General features: G+C 37.2%; 1 protein-coding gene across 1 annotated transcript in view; it reads right to left on the reverse strand.

Annotated features, from left to right (window-relative positions):
- The window catches only part of tbp (TATA box binding protein), an 83,294-nt gene that overhangs the window by 42,318 nt on the left and 23,294 nt on the right, over positions 1 to 17,682 (reverse strand). Inside the window, exons 4-5 of the mRNA XM_028797308.1 lie at positions 10,269 to 10,356; positions 5,077 to 5,168 (exon numbers count right to left, since the gene is read on the reverse strand). Coding sequence (XP_028653141.1) covers positions 5,077 to 5,168; positions 10,269 to 10,356 — 180 coding nt within the window. The remainder of the gene's footprint in view (positions 1 to 5,076; positions 5,169 to 10,268; positions 10,357 to 17,682) is intronic.

Here is a 17,682-nt window from a genome sequence, read left to right on the forward strand (position 1 = left end):
GCTTTTCTCTACATCCATTTTCTGGAATTTTTCAAGCTGTTTAACACTGGAATCCCTGACCCCTATGGAAAAAGTCGTAATGCCGGGCCACCTTAAATTCCTTTGCACCTCTTCATCAGAGTCTTTATTTTGCAAATGTGTCAATCAGCACAAGCAGCAAGCTATCCCATCCCCCACTGACACAACTGAAGTTCTCAACACCTCAAGCTGTTTATCTGGGTGTGAGGTGCCTTGAATTGTATAGAGTAAATAATACGTTATTTGGAATACAGTAATCCCTCGCTATATCGCGCTTCGCCTTTCGCGGCTTCACTCCATTGCGGATTTTATATGTAAGCATATTTAAATATATATCGCGGATTTTTCGCTGCTTCGTGGGTTTCTGCGGACAATGGGTCTTTTAATTTCTGGTACATGCTTCCTCAGTTGGTTTGCCCAGTTGATTTCATACAAGGGACGCTATTGGCAGATGGCTGAGAAGCTACCCAGCTTACTTTTCTGTTTCTCTTTCGCTGACTTTCTCTGATCCTGACGTAGGGGGATTGAGCAGGGGGGCTGTTCGCACACCTAGACGATACGGATGCTCATCTAAAAATGCTGAAAGATTATCTTCACGTTGCTATCTTTTGTGCAGCTGCTTCCTGAAACGACATGCTGCACAGTGCTTCACATACTTAAAAGCTCGTATTGATTTGTGCTTGAAAAACAAACTCTGTCTCTCTCTATCTCTCTCTCTTTGTCTGCTCCTGACGGAGGGGGTGTGAGCTGCCGCCTTCAACAGCTTTGTGCCGCGGTGCTTCGCATACTTAAAAGCCAAACAGCACCATTGATTTGTTTGCTAGAGATTGTTTTCCCTATCTATGTGACATTCTGTGCTCCTGACACGCACTCCTTTGAAGAGGAAGATATGTTTGCATTCTTTTAATTGTGAGACGGAACTGTCATCTCTGCCTTGTCATGGAGCACAGTTTAAACTTTTGAAAAAGAGACAAATGTTTGTTTGCAGTGTTTGAATAACGTTCCTGTCTCTCTACTACCTCCTGTGTTTCTGCGTAAATCTGTGACCCAAGCATGACAATATAAAAATAACCATATAAACATATGGTTTCTACTTCGCGGATTTTCTTATTTCGCGGGTGGCTCTGGAATGCAACCCCCGCGATGGAGGAGGGATTACTGTACATACATTTCATCTGTGTTCCATTTCTACAACGATCTGGATAAATGTAGGATGACAGAAAATGTGAGGCAAGAAATGTTGAACACATAACTAAAACAAACTTTTTTCATGTTCTAGTAATAATTGGCAAGATGCTGATGTGAACTGTATAATGTGTGAAGACTGAAGTCCGAATATCAAATAAACACTTTCAAAAAAGGTATAACAAAACAAATGCGCTTTTATTCAAGAATATAACCAAAGAAAAACAAATTGGGTTAGGGTACAATGCTGACACGTCCACTTAGCTGGTGCAGATGTAAGAACTGCTATCTCAAAATCAAGAGGTTGTGGGTTCAACTCCGGGTCATTCCTGCTCTTATTGTTATGAGTAGTGAACTGCTCTTATTGTTACTATTATAGAATAAAAACATACAGTATCTCACAAAAGTGAGTACGCTTCTCACATTTTTGTAAATATTATTATATCTTTTCATGGGACAACACTGAAGATATGACACTTTGTTACAATGTAAAGTTGTCAGTGTACAGCTTGTATAACAATGTAAATTTGCTGTCCCCTCAAAATAACTCACACAGCCATTAATGTCTAAACCGCTGGCAACAAAAGTGAGTACACTACCAAGTGAAAAATGTCCAAATTGAGCCCAATTACCCATTTTCTCTCCCCGGTGTCATGTGACTCATTAGTGTTACAAGGTCTCAGGTGTGAATGGGGAGCAGGTGCGTTAAATTTGGTGTTATCGCTCTCACACTCTCTCATACTGGTCACTGAAAGTTCAACATGGCACCTCATGGCAAAGAACACTCTGAGAATTTGAAAAAAAAGAATTGTTGCTCTACATAAAGATGGCCTAGGCTGTAAGAAGATTGCCAACACCCTGAAACTGAGCTGCAGCACAGTGGCCAAGACCATACAGCAGTTTAACAGGGTAGGTTCCACTCAGAACAGGCCTCGCGATGGTCGACAAAAAGAAGTTGAATGCACGTGCTCAGAATCATATCCAGAGGTTGTCTTTTGAAAACAGACGTATGAGTACTGCCAGCATTGCTGCAGAGGTTGAAGGGGTGGGGGTCAGCCTGTCAGTGCTCAGACCATATGCCGCACACTGCATCAAATTGGTCTGCATGGCTGTCATCCCAGAAGGAAGCCTCTTCTAAAGATGATGCACAAGAAAGCTCGCAAACCGTTTGCTAAAGACAAGCAGACTAAGGACATGGATTACTGGAACCATGTCCTATGGTCGGATGAATGCTGCCAGCACTGGGAAGCTACAATTCATTGAGGGAACCATGAATGCCAACATGTACTGTGACATACTGAAGCAGAGCACGATTCCCCCTCCCTTCGGAAACTGGGCCACAGGGCAGTATTCCAACATGATAACGACCCCAAACACACCTCCAAGACGACCACGGACTTCCTAAATAAACTGAGGGTAAAGGTGCTGGATCGGCCAGGCATGTCTCCAGACCTAAACCCTATTGAGCATCTGTGGGGCATGTCGTCATGGAGGAGTGGAAGAGGATTCCAGTGGCAACCTGCGAAGCTTTAGTGAACTCCATGCCCAAGAGAGTTAAGGCAGTGCTGGAAAATAATGGTGGCCACACAAAATATTGACACTTTGGGCACAATTTGGACATTTTTCACTTAGGGGTGTACTCACTTTTGTTGCTAGTGGTTTAGACATTAATGGCTGTGTGTTGAGATATTTTGAGGGGACAGCAAATTTACACTGTTATACAAGCTGTACACTGAATACTTTACATTGTACCAAAGTATCATATCTTCAGTGTTGTCCAATGAAAAGATATAATAAAATATTTACAAAAATGTGAGGGGTGTACTCACTTTTGTGAGATACTGTATATTTGATTTGAGTCTGTAACAGCCAGGGTAAACTTATGGTACTTGTAAAGATTTACTTTTTTTTTTTTTTTTATTATTCAGTTTTATTCTGTCAGTCACGTTCACGCTCCCCCTGATCTGACACTGTTATTTTTCAAATAAAGATGTGGTATAACAGAGGTGAACTCAAGAGGAGGATGAGGGTTCTACATCAGAGAAAGAGGACAGAAGCTCTCCCCACACGAAATGTTCAGTCACATATAAGAACAAAATGACTGAACCAGGTGTAAAGGCGAAAGATGGCACCGTTTGGAGGTTGAGAGTCATTCTGCCAGTGAATCTTGCACACAAATGTCCTTCAACGAAACAGCAGGACCTACAGAGCTCATCAAGGTATCATGCAAATTTCTGTTTCTGATTATGTTTTATGATGGTCTTTATACAAAGAACATTTATATGTTACTTATATAAAAGCTACATCAAATGTTGTTTACCTATATATATATATTTACTTATCTTCCTAGAGCGTAAAGTCACAAGTAGACTGCAGAGATTCCCATGTTTGACTGACATAAACATACTGACAAAAAGATCCCAGTCATCCCACGGGAGAAAGACTTTCTGAGACTGTGGTCATAAAGCTTATGGAACACTTTCTGGACAAAGGCAGAACTGTAACAACAGACAACCTCTTCACATCGCTTTCTCTGGCTAATAGACAGCTGCAGAATGGAGATAAACGCCATCAACTCAGAGAGGGAAAGGCAAGTTTGCTGTACCACGTGAACATCACTGAAAGAATAAAACTGAATAATAAAAAAACAAGCGTTAACTTTTACAAGTAGAAAAAATTTACCACGGGTGTTACAGACTCAAATCAAATGTATGTTTTTATTATATTATAGTAATAATAATAGCAGCTCACTACTCAAAATGAGGAGAGCCCAGGCTAGAACTCGCAACCTTTTACTTACATGGCAGAAGTTCTTACCTCTACACCAGCTAAGCAGACAGTTGACTTTCTATCAAATGATATTTGGGCTTGGGTGTTTACTCATTGAGAGCAACATGTAAATTGAATAGTTTCTTTTTCTTTGGTTATATTCTTGAATAGAAACACACTTGTTTTGTTACTTTTTTTAAAGTGTTTATTTATATTTGGACATCAATCTTCACACATTATACACTTCACGTCAGCATTTTGCCAATTATTAGTAGAACATAAAAAAAGTTTCTGTTTTAGTTATGTATTCAACATTTCTTGCCTTGCATTTCCTGTCATCCTACATTTATCCAGATCGTTGTAGACAACACGCAATACACATGAAATGTATGTATTCCAAATAAAAACATATTATTTACCCAAAACAATTCAAGGTACCTCACACTCAGATAAACAGACTTGAACTTTGCGACTGACTTCAGCTGAGTCGGTGGTGGGGTGGGATAGCAGGCTGCTTGCTGCCAGTGTAGATCGAAACATTTGCAAAACAAAGACGCTGATGATGAGGTTGCGAAGGAATTTAAGGTGGCCCAGCATTACGACTTTTTTCATGGACTTCAGGGATTCTAGTGTTAAAGGCACAGTTAAAGTGTGTGCAAACTTTTGATCCAGTAGAATTGTGATATATTTATTAAAAAGTTAAATACTCTGAACATTGTTGGAAAAAATTCCTTTTGCCTTGCACTAAGTAGAGGTCTTAAACAATATGCCAAATTTATTGTTTGTTAGTACAAGATCTGTGGTGGGATTATAAAGAGAGTTTTAAAGAATTCACCCTAAATATATGTAAACTTCTGACCTCAACTGTATGCACACAAAAACTTACATTATTAACAATTTAGAGTGTCTGCACAGTTTCTTTTCTCCCTTCTAGCAAGTATACTTACACATTATTTTAAATATTCACAAACTAGAATGCATACTGTACTTTGCTGTACTTGTCATCTTTTTTGCCTGTTGTATTGCTATTCTCAAGAAGGCAGTGGCACTTAAGTAAAAATTTACATTAATAATGAACTTAATGTAAAATTAAGTATCATTTACCTCTTGGCTCCTGTACACACCATTTTTCCCGAGCTGAAGATAAGTGCTGTTGTCCTCGGTTCTCGAATTCTCATGATAACAGCCGCAAATCGCTAAAATAGTGAAATAAGACAGATGACCATTATTGCATTTCTCAAGTTAAAACATTTCACCATTTACAAAAAATTCAATCCCATTTCTTATTTAAGATTCAGTCAGAGATTTGTACATTTTTCATGAGAATAACAATAGTTTCTTCTCAGGATAAGCAACAAATTATAACTCAAATTGCTCTAAAAGGTATGAAGAAAATAAACAAATCCAATAATTAAATAAAAAAAGATAATTGCCTTTCAACATGTGTTACATAATCTCAGTATAAAAATAGTATTTGTGTTGTGACACACTTCTTTTATTTGAGCATCATGACTGCAGCTTCATTACTTTGTTCACTTCACTCTTGTATGTTCTGTTAGACAGTGAGGCAATGCCAGCTGACCAAATCCTGGAAAAAGTTTTAGTGTGGAAAGGTGAAATGCTGCTCACAGTGCACTGATTACACCATAAGCGCTAAGTATGACAGTATAATGAACAAAATATGTCATATCCAGTAGAATCAACTGTTGGAAAAACAGATTACCATTGCTATAGTCTGGCGAAGCAAGATGTGATAGGAAGAAGGGGGCGTTTGAATGCAATGCCATTTTTTCCTGAGCAAAATGGAAATGGGAATGAACTAGGTTAGCCAAGAAGCCTTGCACTTTCTTCATGCATAATGACCAGCAGGCCAGGGTAATGATCAAGTGGGCTTTATACTGTACAGTGCTTCTCAACCTTTACAGTGTTGCATCCCAGTTTTTCCCATTGAAGTATTGTTTGCAACCCACAAAGTATGATCTTTAAAGTGGAGTGGTTTGTTGAGGGTGCCACCTGGGTGAGTCAATCCAGCTGTATTGTCACTGATCGACCCTGGTAAATCAAGTGCAATTAACAGAATGGGGGAAGGTTCTTCCAGGGAACGCTGGTGCAGCCCACATGAACTACCTATGCGGCCCACAAGTTGGCCAACGCTGTGCTACAGCCATGCTCTTCCTTGGAGGCCAAGACCAATTTACAGTGCATCCGGAAAGTATTCACAGCGCATCACTTTTTCCACATTTTGTTATGTTACAGCATTATTCCAAAATGGATTAAATTCATTTTTTTCCTCAGAATTCTACACACAACACCCCATAAGGACAACGTGAAAAAAAGTTTACTTGAGGTTTTTGCAAATTTATTAAAAATAAAAAAAACGAGGAAGCACATGTACATAAGTATTCACAGCCTTTGCCATGAAGCTCAAAATTGAGCTCAGGTGCATCCTGTTTCCCCTGATCATCCTTGAGATGTTTCTGCAGCTTAATTGGAGTCCACCAGTGGTAAATTCAGTTGATTGGACAGGATTTGGAAAGGCACACACCTGTCTATATAAGGTCCTACAGTTGACAGTTCATGTCAGAGTACAAATCAAGCATGAAGTCAAAGGAATTGTCTGTAGACCTCCGAGACAGGATTGTCTCGAGGCACAAATCTGGGCAAGGTTACAGAAAAATTTCTGCTCCTTTGAAGGTCCCAATGAGCACAGTGGCCTCCATCATCCGTAAGTGGAAGAAGTTCGAAACCACCAGGCCTCTTCCTAGAGCTGGCCGGCCATCTAAACTGAGCGATCGGGGTGGAAGGGCCTTAGTCAGGGAGGTGACCAAGAACTCGATGGTCACTCTGTCAGAGCTCAAGAGGTCCTCTGTGGAAAGAGGAGAACCTTCCAGAAGGACAACCATCTCTGCAGCAATCCACCAATCAGGCCTGTATGGTAGAGTGGCTAGACAGATGCCACTCCTTAGTAAAAGACACATGGCAGCCCACCTGGAGTTTGCCAAAAGGCACCTGAAGGACTCTCAGACCATGAGAAAGAAAATTCTCTGGTCTGATGAGACAAAGATTGAACTTTTCGGTGTGAATGCCAGGCATCACGTTTGGAGGAAACCAGGCACCACTCATCACCAGTCCAATACCATCCCTACAGTGAAGCATGGTGGTGGCAGCATCATGCTGTGGGGATGTTTTTCAGTGGCAGGGACTGGGAGACTAGTCAGGATAAAGGGAAAGATGACTGCAGCAATGTACAGAGACATCCTAGATGAAAACCTGCTCCAGAGCACGCTTGACCTCAGACTGGGGCGACGGTTCGTCTTTCAGCAGGACAACGACCCTAAGCACACAGCCAATATATCAAAGGAGTGGCTTCAGGACAACTCTGTGAATGTCCTTGAGTGGCCCAGTCAGAGCCCAGACTTGAATCCGATTGAACATCTCTGGAGAGATCTTAAAATGGCTGTGCACTGACGCTTCCCATCCAACCTGAAGGAGCTTGAGAGGTGCTGCAGAGGAATGGGCGAAACTGGCCAAGGATAGGTGTGCCAAGCTTGTGGCATCATATTCAAAAAGACTTGAGGCTGTAATTGCTGCCAAAGGTGCATCGACAAAGTATTGAGCAAAGGCTGTGAATACTTATGTACATTGGATTTCTCAATTTTTTTATTTTTAATAAATTTGCAAAAACCTCAAGTAAACTTTTTTCACGTTGTCATTATGGGGTGTTATGTGTAGGATCCTGAGGAAAAAAATGAATTTAATCCATTTTGGAATAAGGCTGTAACATAACAAAATGTGGAAAAAGTGATGCGCTGTGAATATTTTCCGGATGCACTGTACATATTAGCATGTGAATAAGACTCCTCTTTCATGGGCAGGCACACTGCAGCTCAAAATCCTCTTTTGAAAAAAGGAAGAAGCTAAAATTTTTCTTAATTCACCTAATTATTATTATTTATTTATTTTTTTTTATAGTTGGCACATTCAAATGTATACACTCTAAATTTCTTAATTTACCTAGTTTCATTCACTTATTAATGGAAATAGAAGGCAAAGCGCCTCTAAACTTGCTCATCATCATCGACAATGCCATGGTCACCAGAGGGTAAAATGCATCGTTTTTTACATTCATCTTTAAGGGAAAACAGCATAAGTCTTAAGCATTTAATGCTTTACAGACCTATCACAAACAAAAATAAATAAAATACAAATAAAACTAATATTTAAAAAAAAACAATCAAAAAAAATATTTTTTGAACTGTGGAGTGCCTTTCACAAATTTTGCCACCAATGAAAAATACGTGAAAAAAGTCTTTCCTTCAAAAATATTAACAAAAATCGAACCTTTAAATAATGTAAGAACTGAAAGAAAAAAGTCTTAACATAAGGCAAAAACATTTCTCAAATATGAGTGTGCCACAATTACTGGCACCTCCTCATTTTATACTTTGGGCAGTGATCAGAAACATGCCAAGCTAATCTGTTATATCATATTTATACTTCAGTGAAACAAGAAGTCATTGCTGACCACTTAAGTGCTCCAACTCACTCAGATGAATTAAAAAGTGTAAAATATGAATGGGAATATACTTGAATTAGATTTTTTTTTTTTACTATTTTAAAAGGAAGATAAAGTGGAACAAAAAATGCAATCTTACCATCAGTTTTGTTTTTATATATCAATATTAATGCCAATATTAGTGAAGGGCTCTAGATGTCCGCTGAGCCTCCTTCATGTTGACCTGAGAGATTCATAAAACGTCTTTTTACAGGAACACTAGCCACCAGATACAAGTCAACTGGGGGGGAAAAAGTGGCACACTACCAGTTCTGTGGGCAATACACCGAAACCAATAAGCCATTCCATCCATATTCCAGAGGTTGTTTCTGACATTGAGGATCCTATAGAAAGAAGTTCTCATAAAAATGACCTCGTACTTAGATCGGTCTATTTGATGTGACGTTTTCTTTAACATGTCAAAACTGCATGTCAATCTGCATTGTTGCCAGTGTACACTATTTTAAACACAGACTTTAAAATAGTAACATTCTTTATTAGCTGTAGAGAACATTATTAAACAAACTTCCCAAGTGTAGTATACCATGTGATATTCTTTTAATACTCTTAAAACGCTTAATGACATTAACAGTAAGACCAGGCTATAGTATGACAATACAAATAGGTATTGAATGTGATTGTATACAAAGCAATATGCACCAGTTTTTGAACCATTTCCATTTTGTAATCTACCATTAATGTGCAAAACGGTTTTTTGATTAACTAAAGTACCAAACCAGAATCTCTGGTACAAAATGTTTCTGCATCTAGTGGTAATAAGAAATTGTTTTCAAGAACTGACATGAAAAATTATTTTGAAAGTAAAAGTTTGGATGAATACATAATTATATGTACATAGTTACAAATTGTCTACTTTTTGCTTCAGAGTGATATATACAGTGTGTGTGTATATGTATGTATATATATATATATTTTCTAAAAAATTAAAATACAACTACAACCACAGACCTTGTTTTAAGAGATTGTTTAGGATTAGATTTAAATGTTTTCAAAATGGGACACCTTGTGTCAAACAGTGTAACTTTGTAATGCTATGGAATATGAAATCAAACTTAGCACAATGATAGTTGACATACTGGCGCACAAAATAAAAAGTTGTGGTTAAATATTGTAAAATTAATTTTTGGAGAGAAATTCCTAAAACACCAATTTTTTATATATTATTTAGTTGATGTTGGTGTGAAACAAATGTTTTTATTCATATAAAGACTTTATTTTATACATTTGGAGCGATATACACAATACTTTTCAGTCATTTGCAGCTCCTTTATTAATAAGATTAATTACCACACTGCAAAAAATCAGTGTGAAAAAATGAGAAAAAATAAATAAAAAACAAGAAAAAGGTATTAGAATCAAGCAAAATTATCAGCCAATATAGTGAGAAAGTTTAACTTGTTAAATTTTCTAAAAATGAGATTATATATCTTACACATACAAATCTACTCAAGTCAGTTATTCTTAAAATAAAAAAACAAGATCTATTATTTCTTTTCAAGATTGTCTGGCTTGTTAAGATTTCATTTTTTACAGTGCACCATTTATTTTTGGGTATAAAACCTAGGTGCAAGGCCAAAAACCCCTTAGGGAATAAGGGGTTAACTAGTAAACATGGTAAAAATACCACTAAATAAGGTTTGTGAAAGGTTACATACTTGCAGTACTTTTATTATAAAGGAGAAAAAAAAAAGACTTTCAGGTTAACACTATACCTTCTTACCTTAGGGTTATATTCAGCATTTCGAGCTCGTAGTGCTATGGTTTTCAAATCTAGTTTACAGCCCAAATTTACTGTTGATACAATATTCCTGAAAAAAGGCAAATACATTTGTAAACATAATGTACAGAAAATTTAATAAAGTGTCTCATTAAAAAAAATATATATATTTAAAGGAAACTAGGTACCAACTATTACAATTTGTACATGAACATTACTTTGAAAGAAATACCACTCTTGAATCAATAAATAAATGCTGGTATAACTTAACACCATAAAATATTTTTATAAAGCACTTGCATCCCACATTTTCTACAAAGTAGCACCAAAATCCTAGTCTACTGTTTATTAAACTTTCATAAATTACATACCGCTGAAAATACATTGTATATTCACTTGTCATATCCCTCATGTGACAACTTAGGTTTTAGTATGGTATTTAAATGCTGAAATGAATACATAGGAGCTAAAAACTAATGAACAAATAGCATAAACTTTGAATCTGATTTAGTTACATTTTTAGCATGGAGTTAACAGAATTGCCTTTTGGAAGACATTAACTTTTAGTTATTGAGAATAATGACTAATGCAGTTTTAACAGATACAATCTTGGCCAAAATTATTGGCACCCCTGGAATTTTCCCAGAAAATTCACTATTTCTCCCAGAAAATTGTTGCAATTACAAATGTTTTGGTATACACATATTTTTTTTCCTTTATGTGCATTGGAACAACACAAAAAAACAGAAAAAAGTCAAATCTGACATCATGTCACACAGAACTCCAAAAATGGGCCGGACAAAATTATTGGCACCTTTTCAAAATTGTGGGTAAATCGTTTTATTTCAAGCATATGATGCTCGTTTGAACTCACCTGTGGCAAGAAACAGGTGCTGGCAATATAGCAATCACACCTGAAGCCAGTTAAAATGGAGAAAAGTTGACTCAATCTTTCTGTTGTGTGTCTGAGTGTGCCACACTAAGCATGGAGAACAGAAAGAAGAGCAGAGAATTGTCCGAGGTCTTGAGAACAAAAATTGTGGAAAAATATCAACAATCTCAAGGCTACAAGTTCATCTCCAGAGATCTTCATGTTCCTTTGTCCACTGTGCGCAACATAATCAAGAAGTTCACAACATGTGGCACTGTACCTAATCTCCCTGGACGTGGACGGAAGAGAAAAATTTATAAAAGACTGCAACGAAGGATAGTCCGAATGGTGGATAGACAGCCCCAATCAACTTCAAGACATATTCAAGCTGTTCTGCAGACTCAGGGTGCAACAGTGTCAGCTTGAACTATCCGTCGACATCTGAACGAAATGAAACGCTATGGCAGGAGAGCCAGGAGGACCCCACTACCAACACAGAAACATAAAAAAGCCAGACTGGAGTTTGCCAAAATGTACTTGAGGAAGCCAAAATCCTTCTGGGCGAATGTCTTGTGGACAGATGAGACCAATGTAGAGCTTTTTGGTAAAGCTCATCATTCTACTGTTTACAGAAAACGGAGAAGAAAAGAACACAGTACCTACAGTCAAACATGGTGGAGGTTCTAAGATGTTTTGGGGATGTTTTGCTGCTTCTGGCACTGGATACCTTGACTGTGTGCAAGGCATCATGAAATCTGAAGACCACCAAAAGATACTGGGGAGCAATGTAGGGCCCAGTGTCAGAAAGCTGGGTCTGCATCAGAGGCCATGTGTGTTCCAGCAGGACAATGACCCCAAATATACCTCTAAAAGCACTCAGAAATGGTTGAAGACAAAGCGCTGGTGAGTTATGAAGTGGCCAGCAATGAATCCGGATCTAAATCCGATTGAACACTTATGGAAAGATCTCAAAATTGCTTTTGGGAGAAGGCGCCCTTCAAATCTGAGAGACTTTGAGCAGATTGCAAAAGAAGAGTGGTCGGAAATTCCAGTTGAGAGGTGTAACAAGCTTGTTGATGGTTATAGGAAGCGCTTGATTTCAGTTATTTTTTTCCAAAAGGCATGCCACCAAATATTAAGTTGAGGGTGCCAATAATTATGTACAGCCTGGTTTTTGAGTTTTGTGTGAAATGATGTCAGATTTGGCTTTTTTTCTCTGTTTTTTTTGTGTTGCTCCAATGCACATAAAGGAAATAAACATGTGTATGCCAGAACATTTGTAATTGCAACAATTTTCTGGGAGAAATTGTGCATTTTCTGGGAAAATTCCAGGGGTGCAAATTATTTCAGCCATGACTGTATTGTACCAGTTTCTAATCAAGCAATTTGAAGAATATAGTTTTCCAATCATTCTTCATCCTTAGATTTGTAAACTCTACCCCTTTTCCTGATTAATATCATTTGAACGTGATTAATAAGGTCTTAATTTGATGCACCACTTCTCTGATAATTATTTCAATATCACATTAGATCTCAATCATGAAATGAGAGCAGAACATATTTGTACAGAAATATGTGGGCATTTCTTATCTACCACATATACTCATGAAAAAGCATAGAATTTTAGGATCCAAAACAGACCCAAAAAAAATATGTTTAGCTTATCTACGGGGTAGACCTAAATATTTTTTTTTAAATGTTACTCACTTCGAGCATATGAAAAATTCCCTGAAATCCCTACATAGAAAGTAATGACAGTAAGAGGTGGTGTACACCTTAGTAGAATCTTATGTGAAGTAATTTTTTTTATAGTAACTCATTTCCCAATTCAATTACGCAGATAATGGAAGAGTTCTCATTCATCATGTGCCCATTTTTTTCTAATAACTGAATTAACCCAACAGTCACCAAAGTGTATAAAATACATAACTATATTAATAAAGAATTTATCATGGCAGTGCCAACTTCAAACTAGAACAGATGTTCTATATGATAAATATTATAAGAGATCTCATATAAGATTTTGAGGACACACGTAAATATATCTCCATGACGACACTCCAAAGTAATACAATATGGAAAAAAACTGGCAGCATCTTTTAACTGCGCACATTCTGAACCAGTGGCCAAGCAATTTCTTAATTAGGGACAATGAGTCTGCATCTTTTTACTGATGATCAGGCCTTGAAGTCGGCTCTACTAGTAAGACATACCAGCTCTATTCCATTTTTCACTGCGGTGTACCGGCAGTACATAGCTACATACTAGCATCTCCTGCTCGGACCTCAAAGGAGATCCCCAAACCCCAAGCTGTCCAATCTAATAAACACAGTGTTGCTTTTGGGTCTAGAGTTGCACATGAAATACTCAAAACAGTCCTTTTAAACACACTTGATTCTTGAATTTGAAAAAACATTATCAGTCCTTCAAAGGCATACTCTAAACACAATAAATTTCACACGCTGACTCCAGCCTAATCTTCCTTGAAATAAAAAGAATTCAAGGGCATCTCAATCAGTGCTATCAAGCTCAGTGAGCAATATACAGGACAGTAAACTCACCTTAGAATGAACCCTAATGATTTTCATTATAGAGCTTCCTGAAGATTTGCAATATGAACACTAGCAACTACACCACCAAACAGTGCACAGCGCACAAAACAGAGCACAGGCTTGCACACAAAGTTGCATAGGCAGCAGCAGGCAACATCGTAAAAGGGCAATACTTCTGAGAAGCATTTTTCCATAAGCTTCCACAGTAACGGATGATAACCCCAAACGCGACCCACATCAAAAAGTAAGGTAGGTATTTTTACTTCAATATATAAAAAAGGAAAAAAAAAAAAAAACTGATGTTAGGTTTTCCAGAACTGATTCAGTTTTATATTTTCACATTCAGCTTATGTGGAAGTGATGCATTTTTCATAGTACTTTGGTTAAAAATTCTAGAGTTAGCTAATCCATGGAAAGATGTATATACAAATACCTAAAGTGATTGACACTTTAGGTGTAAAAGTTATTATGAGCTTCCAATCTTAACTGCATGCAGTTCATGTATAAATTACAAATGCAGCTAAACATTTCTAGTTATTTATATACATCACAATAAGGGCTTGAATTATAGAATCATGCATTTGAAATGAGCGAGTCAGAAATAACAAAATACTGTAAATTTCCAATCATTGTCTCAATGTAATGGACTTGACTATAGTTTTCCATCTAACAATGCACCCATTTTTTTTTTTTTCAACTTATCCAGTTCAGGCTAGCCTATACCAGCTACAATGGATGCGAGGACAGAAGCAACCATGAATGGGCAACTCATACTCGTACACATCTGCAATTACTCACATGGAGTCTTCAGATAATCAAACTTGTATGTCACTGGGGTGTAGCATAAAAGCCTCACTTTCTGGACAAAACATTATGCAGGCAATACCAGCTACATTTAGATCACATAAAAACCAAAGCAAATTTCAAACTATGTGGTCCTATTTGTACCTGCGGCAAATCTAAAATTCCGATGAAATCAGCCACAGCAAATATTCATTTTGAAATAATATATATTTAGTGTTTCAAGACATCCAAATGGTCTTGATTAGGGCTCTTCAACTGGTAGCCAATGGGCCATGACTATCCCATAAAAAAATTATTTAACTACAGGGAAAATGCGTCATTTCCTGACACTGCATAATTTAATAAATAACTTGACATCTGCATAAATTACCATAACAATGAAAGAATTTTTAGACAAGGGCAAAAAATGGCAAACTTTGCAACAAGGTCTGACAACTTTGATGAAGTTTTTTTGAAGAATCCGTTTATGACTGACATTGGAGAAGGTTTTGCATCAAAAGCCAAACAGGTGCTTGTTTCACTTAATGAAGGTACCCTGCAATTACTGATAGACATGAAAGAATCATCTGAATTGATACAGGTGATTTGATCTGTGGGATGTGTACAATTTTGGACAGAACTGTACCAAAGAAGCTCTGAAACGATAAGAGGTTCGCTATTTTTCTTCTAACAATGTCTGCTATGACATATACAGTTAGGACCATAAATATTTGAACAGAGACAACTTTTTTCTAATTTTAGTTCTGTACATCACCACAATGAATTTTAAATGAAACAACTCAGATGCAGTTGAAGTGCAGACTTTCAGCTTTAATTCAGTGGGGTGAACAAAACGATTGCATAAAAATGTGAGGCAACTAAAGCATTTTTTTAACACAACCCCTTTATTTCAGGGGCTCAAAAGTAATTGGACAATTGACTCAAAGGCTATTTCATGGGCAGGTGTGGGCAAGTCCGTTGTTATGTCATTATCAATTAAGCACATAAAAGGCCTGGAGTTGATTTGAGGTGTGGTACTTGCATGTGGAAGATTTGAAAGAATCTCCATTTGAAAGAATGGAGATAAATACCATCAACTCAAAGAGGGAGAGGTAAGTTAATTTTACTACATGAACGTCACGAGAGAATAAACAAGCTAGGGGTGGGCGGTATGACCAAAATTCTATATCACGGTATTTTTCGAAATTATCCCGGTTTCACGGTATTCGACAGTACTTTTTAACCACATTTTCCACTGCAATTACTGCAGTAGACTGGCTAAGAATAACCTATTCCACTGTCATGAGCATTGTACAAAAAAAAAAAAAAAAATTAATGTGCACACAAGTATTAATACAGGTTTGCATGACCCCATAAAGTGATAGTTTTCAAGGGGGTGGCACTAATGAAGAGAAGGAATCACATTGCATGATAGATGCAGTCAAAATATAGAACCTTTATATTGAACAAATTTTGCAAACAACTTAAACTATAATTTTGACAACATACTTTCAACAATCCAAAGAGGCATTTAGACTTAATAAAATATCCAGAGGTACTTGTCAAAAGTTGTATTGCACTGAACATGTCTTAGAAAAGGAATAAACCGTAAATATTTTTTGTAAACCAACTACACTTTGTTAATGTTAACAATCTCTGTCCACTAACATGTTAAAGTCATGTAAACCAACTACACTTTGTTAATGTTAACAATCTCTGTCCACTAACATGTTAAAGTGACTTTTTAAACAGCTTTACCATCATTAAACTGCATAATATTTAAACTAATAAATAATAACAATAAAATAAATAATAGTATTATTACTGATTGTTGCACTATTACTTTAAGCCCAGGTGCATTACACAGTATTCACCAAATTAAAATAATTTCCAACTGAACCATCATTTAGGCAAACTGCATTAATATGGACCTTGCTTCAAGCTAAGCTATATTTATTTATTATATATATATATATATATATATATATATATATATATATATAAATAATAAAACTTCAATGTGCATTTATGATGCCATTTGTGGTATAACCCTACGGAATCGTATTGGGGCCACGGTGAAGAAGAAAAAAACAAACTATATGTCGAGAATAAAGTCGACATTTCCACTTTATTCTCATAGTTTATTTTATAAGTAGAATGTCGTAAACTAAACTTCATCCTAAAATCAATGTTTAATTTACTAGATTTTTTTCAAACCCCATCATAAGTTAATGTAGCACATTAAATGCTTTGTATTAAGTGTTCCCCGACCCAGTTGTTAATCACTACGCTTCTTAAACTGACTTCCTCCGCACTAAGAGGAGGCGCAGGCAGCTATCACCATACAGAATCCATTCACTTCATGAAATTCCTGCTCTCTGAAAATTTAGAATGCTAAGATAAATACTTAATATTTTCATGATGAAATGCATTAAAGCAGGTATTAAACATGTACGGTAGTGAGGCGGTAGTGCTGCTCCCTCGCAGTAAGGGGTCCCCAGGTGTATGTTCAATGTAGAGAACTTTATGGCAGGTGTGACAAGGCTCGAAAAAACTGGATGTATGAATGGGTATCGCAAAGGTTTAACTTAAATATTGTGTAAATGCTGGGTTTGTGATCTGGTGGTCGGAGACACGAACACAGAATTCAGAGGATGTTCTTCTGAGCAGGCTTTCTTTATTGCACGCGTGCTGTCTGTCTGACGTACCAAAACCCCAGTTCCTATCCTCCCTTTTTCTTTCTCCGCATAACCAATCACCACACGATAAACGTCTTTGTGAAATTAAAACTAGTTATAAACTTAGCCCACGGAGTGTTCAGGACTTTAAAAATATCTTCATTATACATGTTTAATTATGCCATCCATTCAGGGTTGTGCCCATCCCAGTAAGCATTGTGTGTGAAGCAGGATCAAATCCTGAACGAGTCGCCAGCACATCGCAGGGTGAATACGAGCAAAACATACACTAGCAGGGTCAATATAGCATAACAAAACCACACATCCTATATGACTTTGAAAGGAAACTGAAGAACGCCGAGTAAACCCACCAGAAAAACATGTAAATGCAAGGCAGGGTACACCCGAGACACCCTTGCTGCGAGGCAGCAGTGCAACCTCCACGCCGCCTTGCCCCCACATGATTAATACATGCTTTCATGCATTTCATCATGAAAATGATATCAAGTATTTACCTTAACATTCTAAATGTT

This window comes from Erpetoichthys calabaricus, chromosome 3 (genome assembly GCF_900747795.2).
Source record: "Erpetoichthys calabaricus chromosome 3, fErpCal1.3, whole genome shotgun sequence".
NCBI classification, from domain to species: domain Eukaryota; kingdom Metazoa; phylum Chordata; class Cladistia; order Polypteriformes; family Polypteridae; genus Erpetoichthys; species Erpetoichthys calabaricus.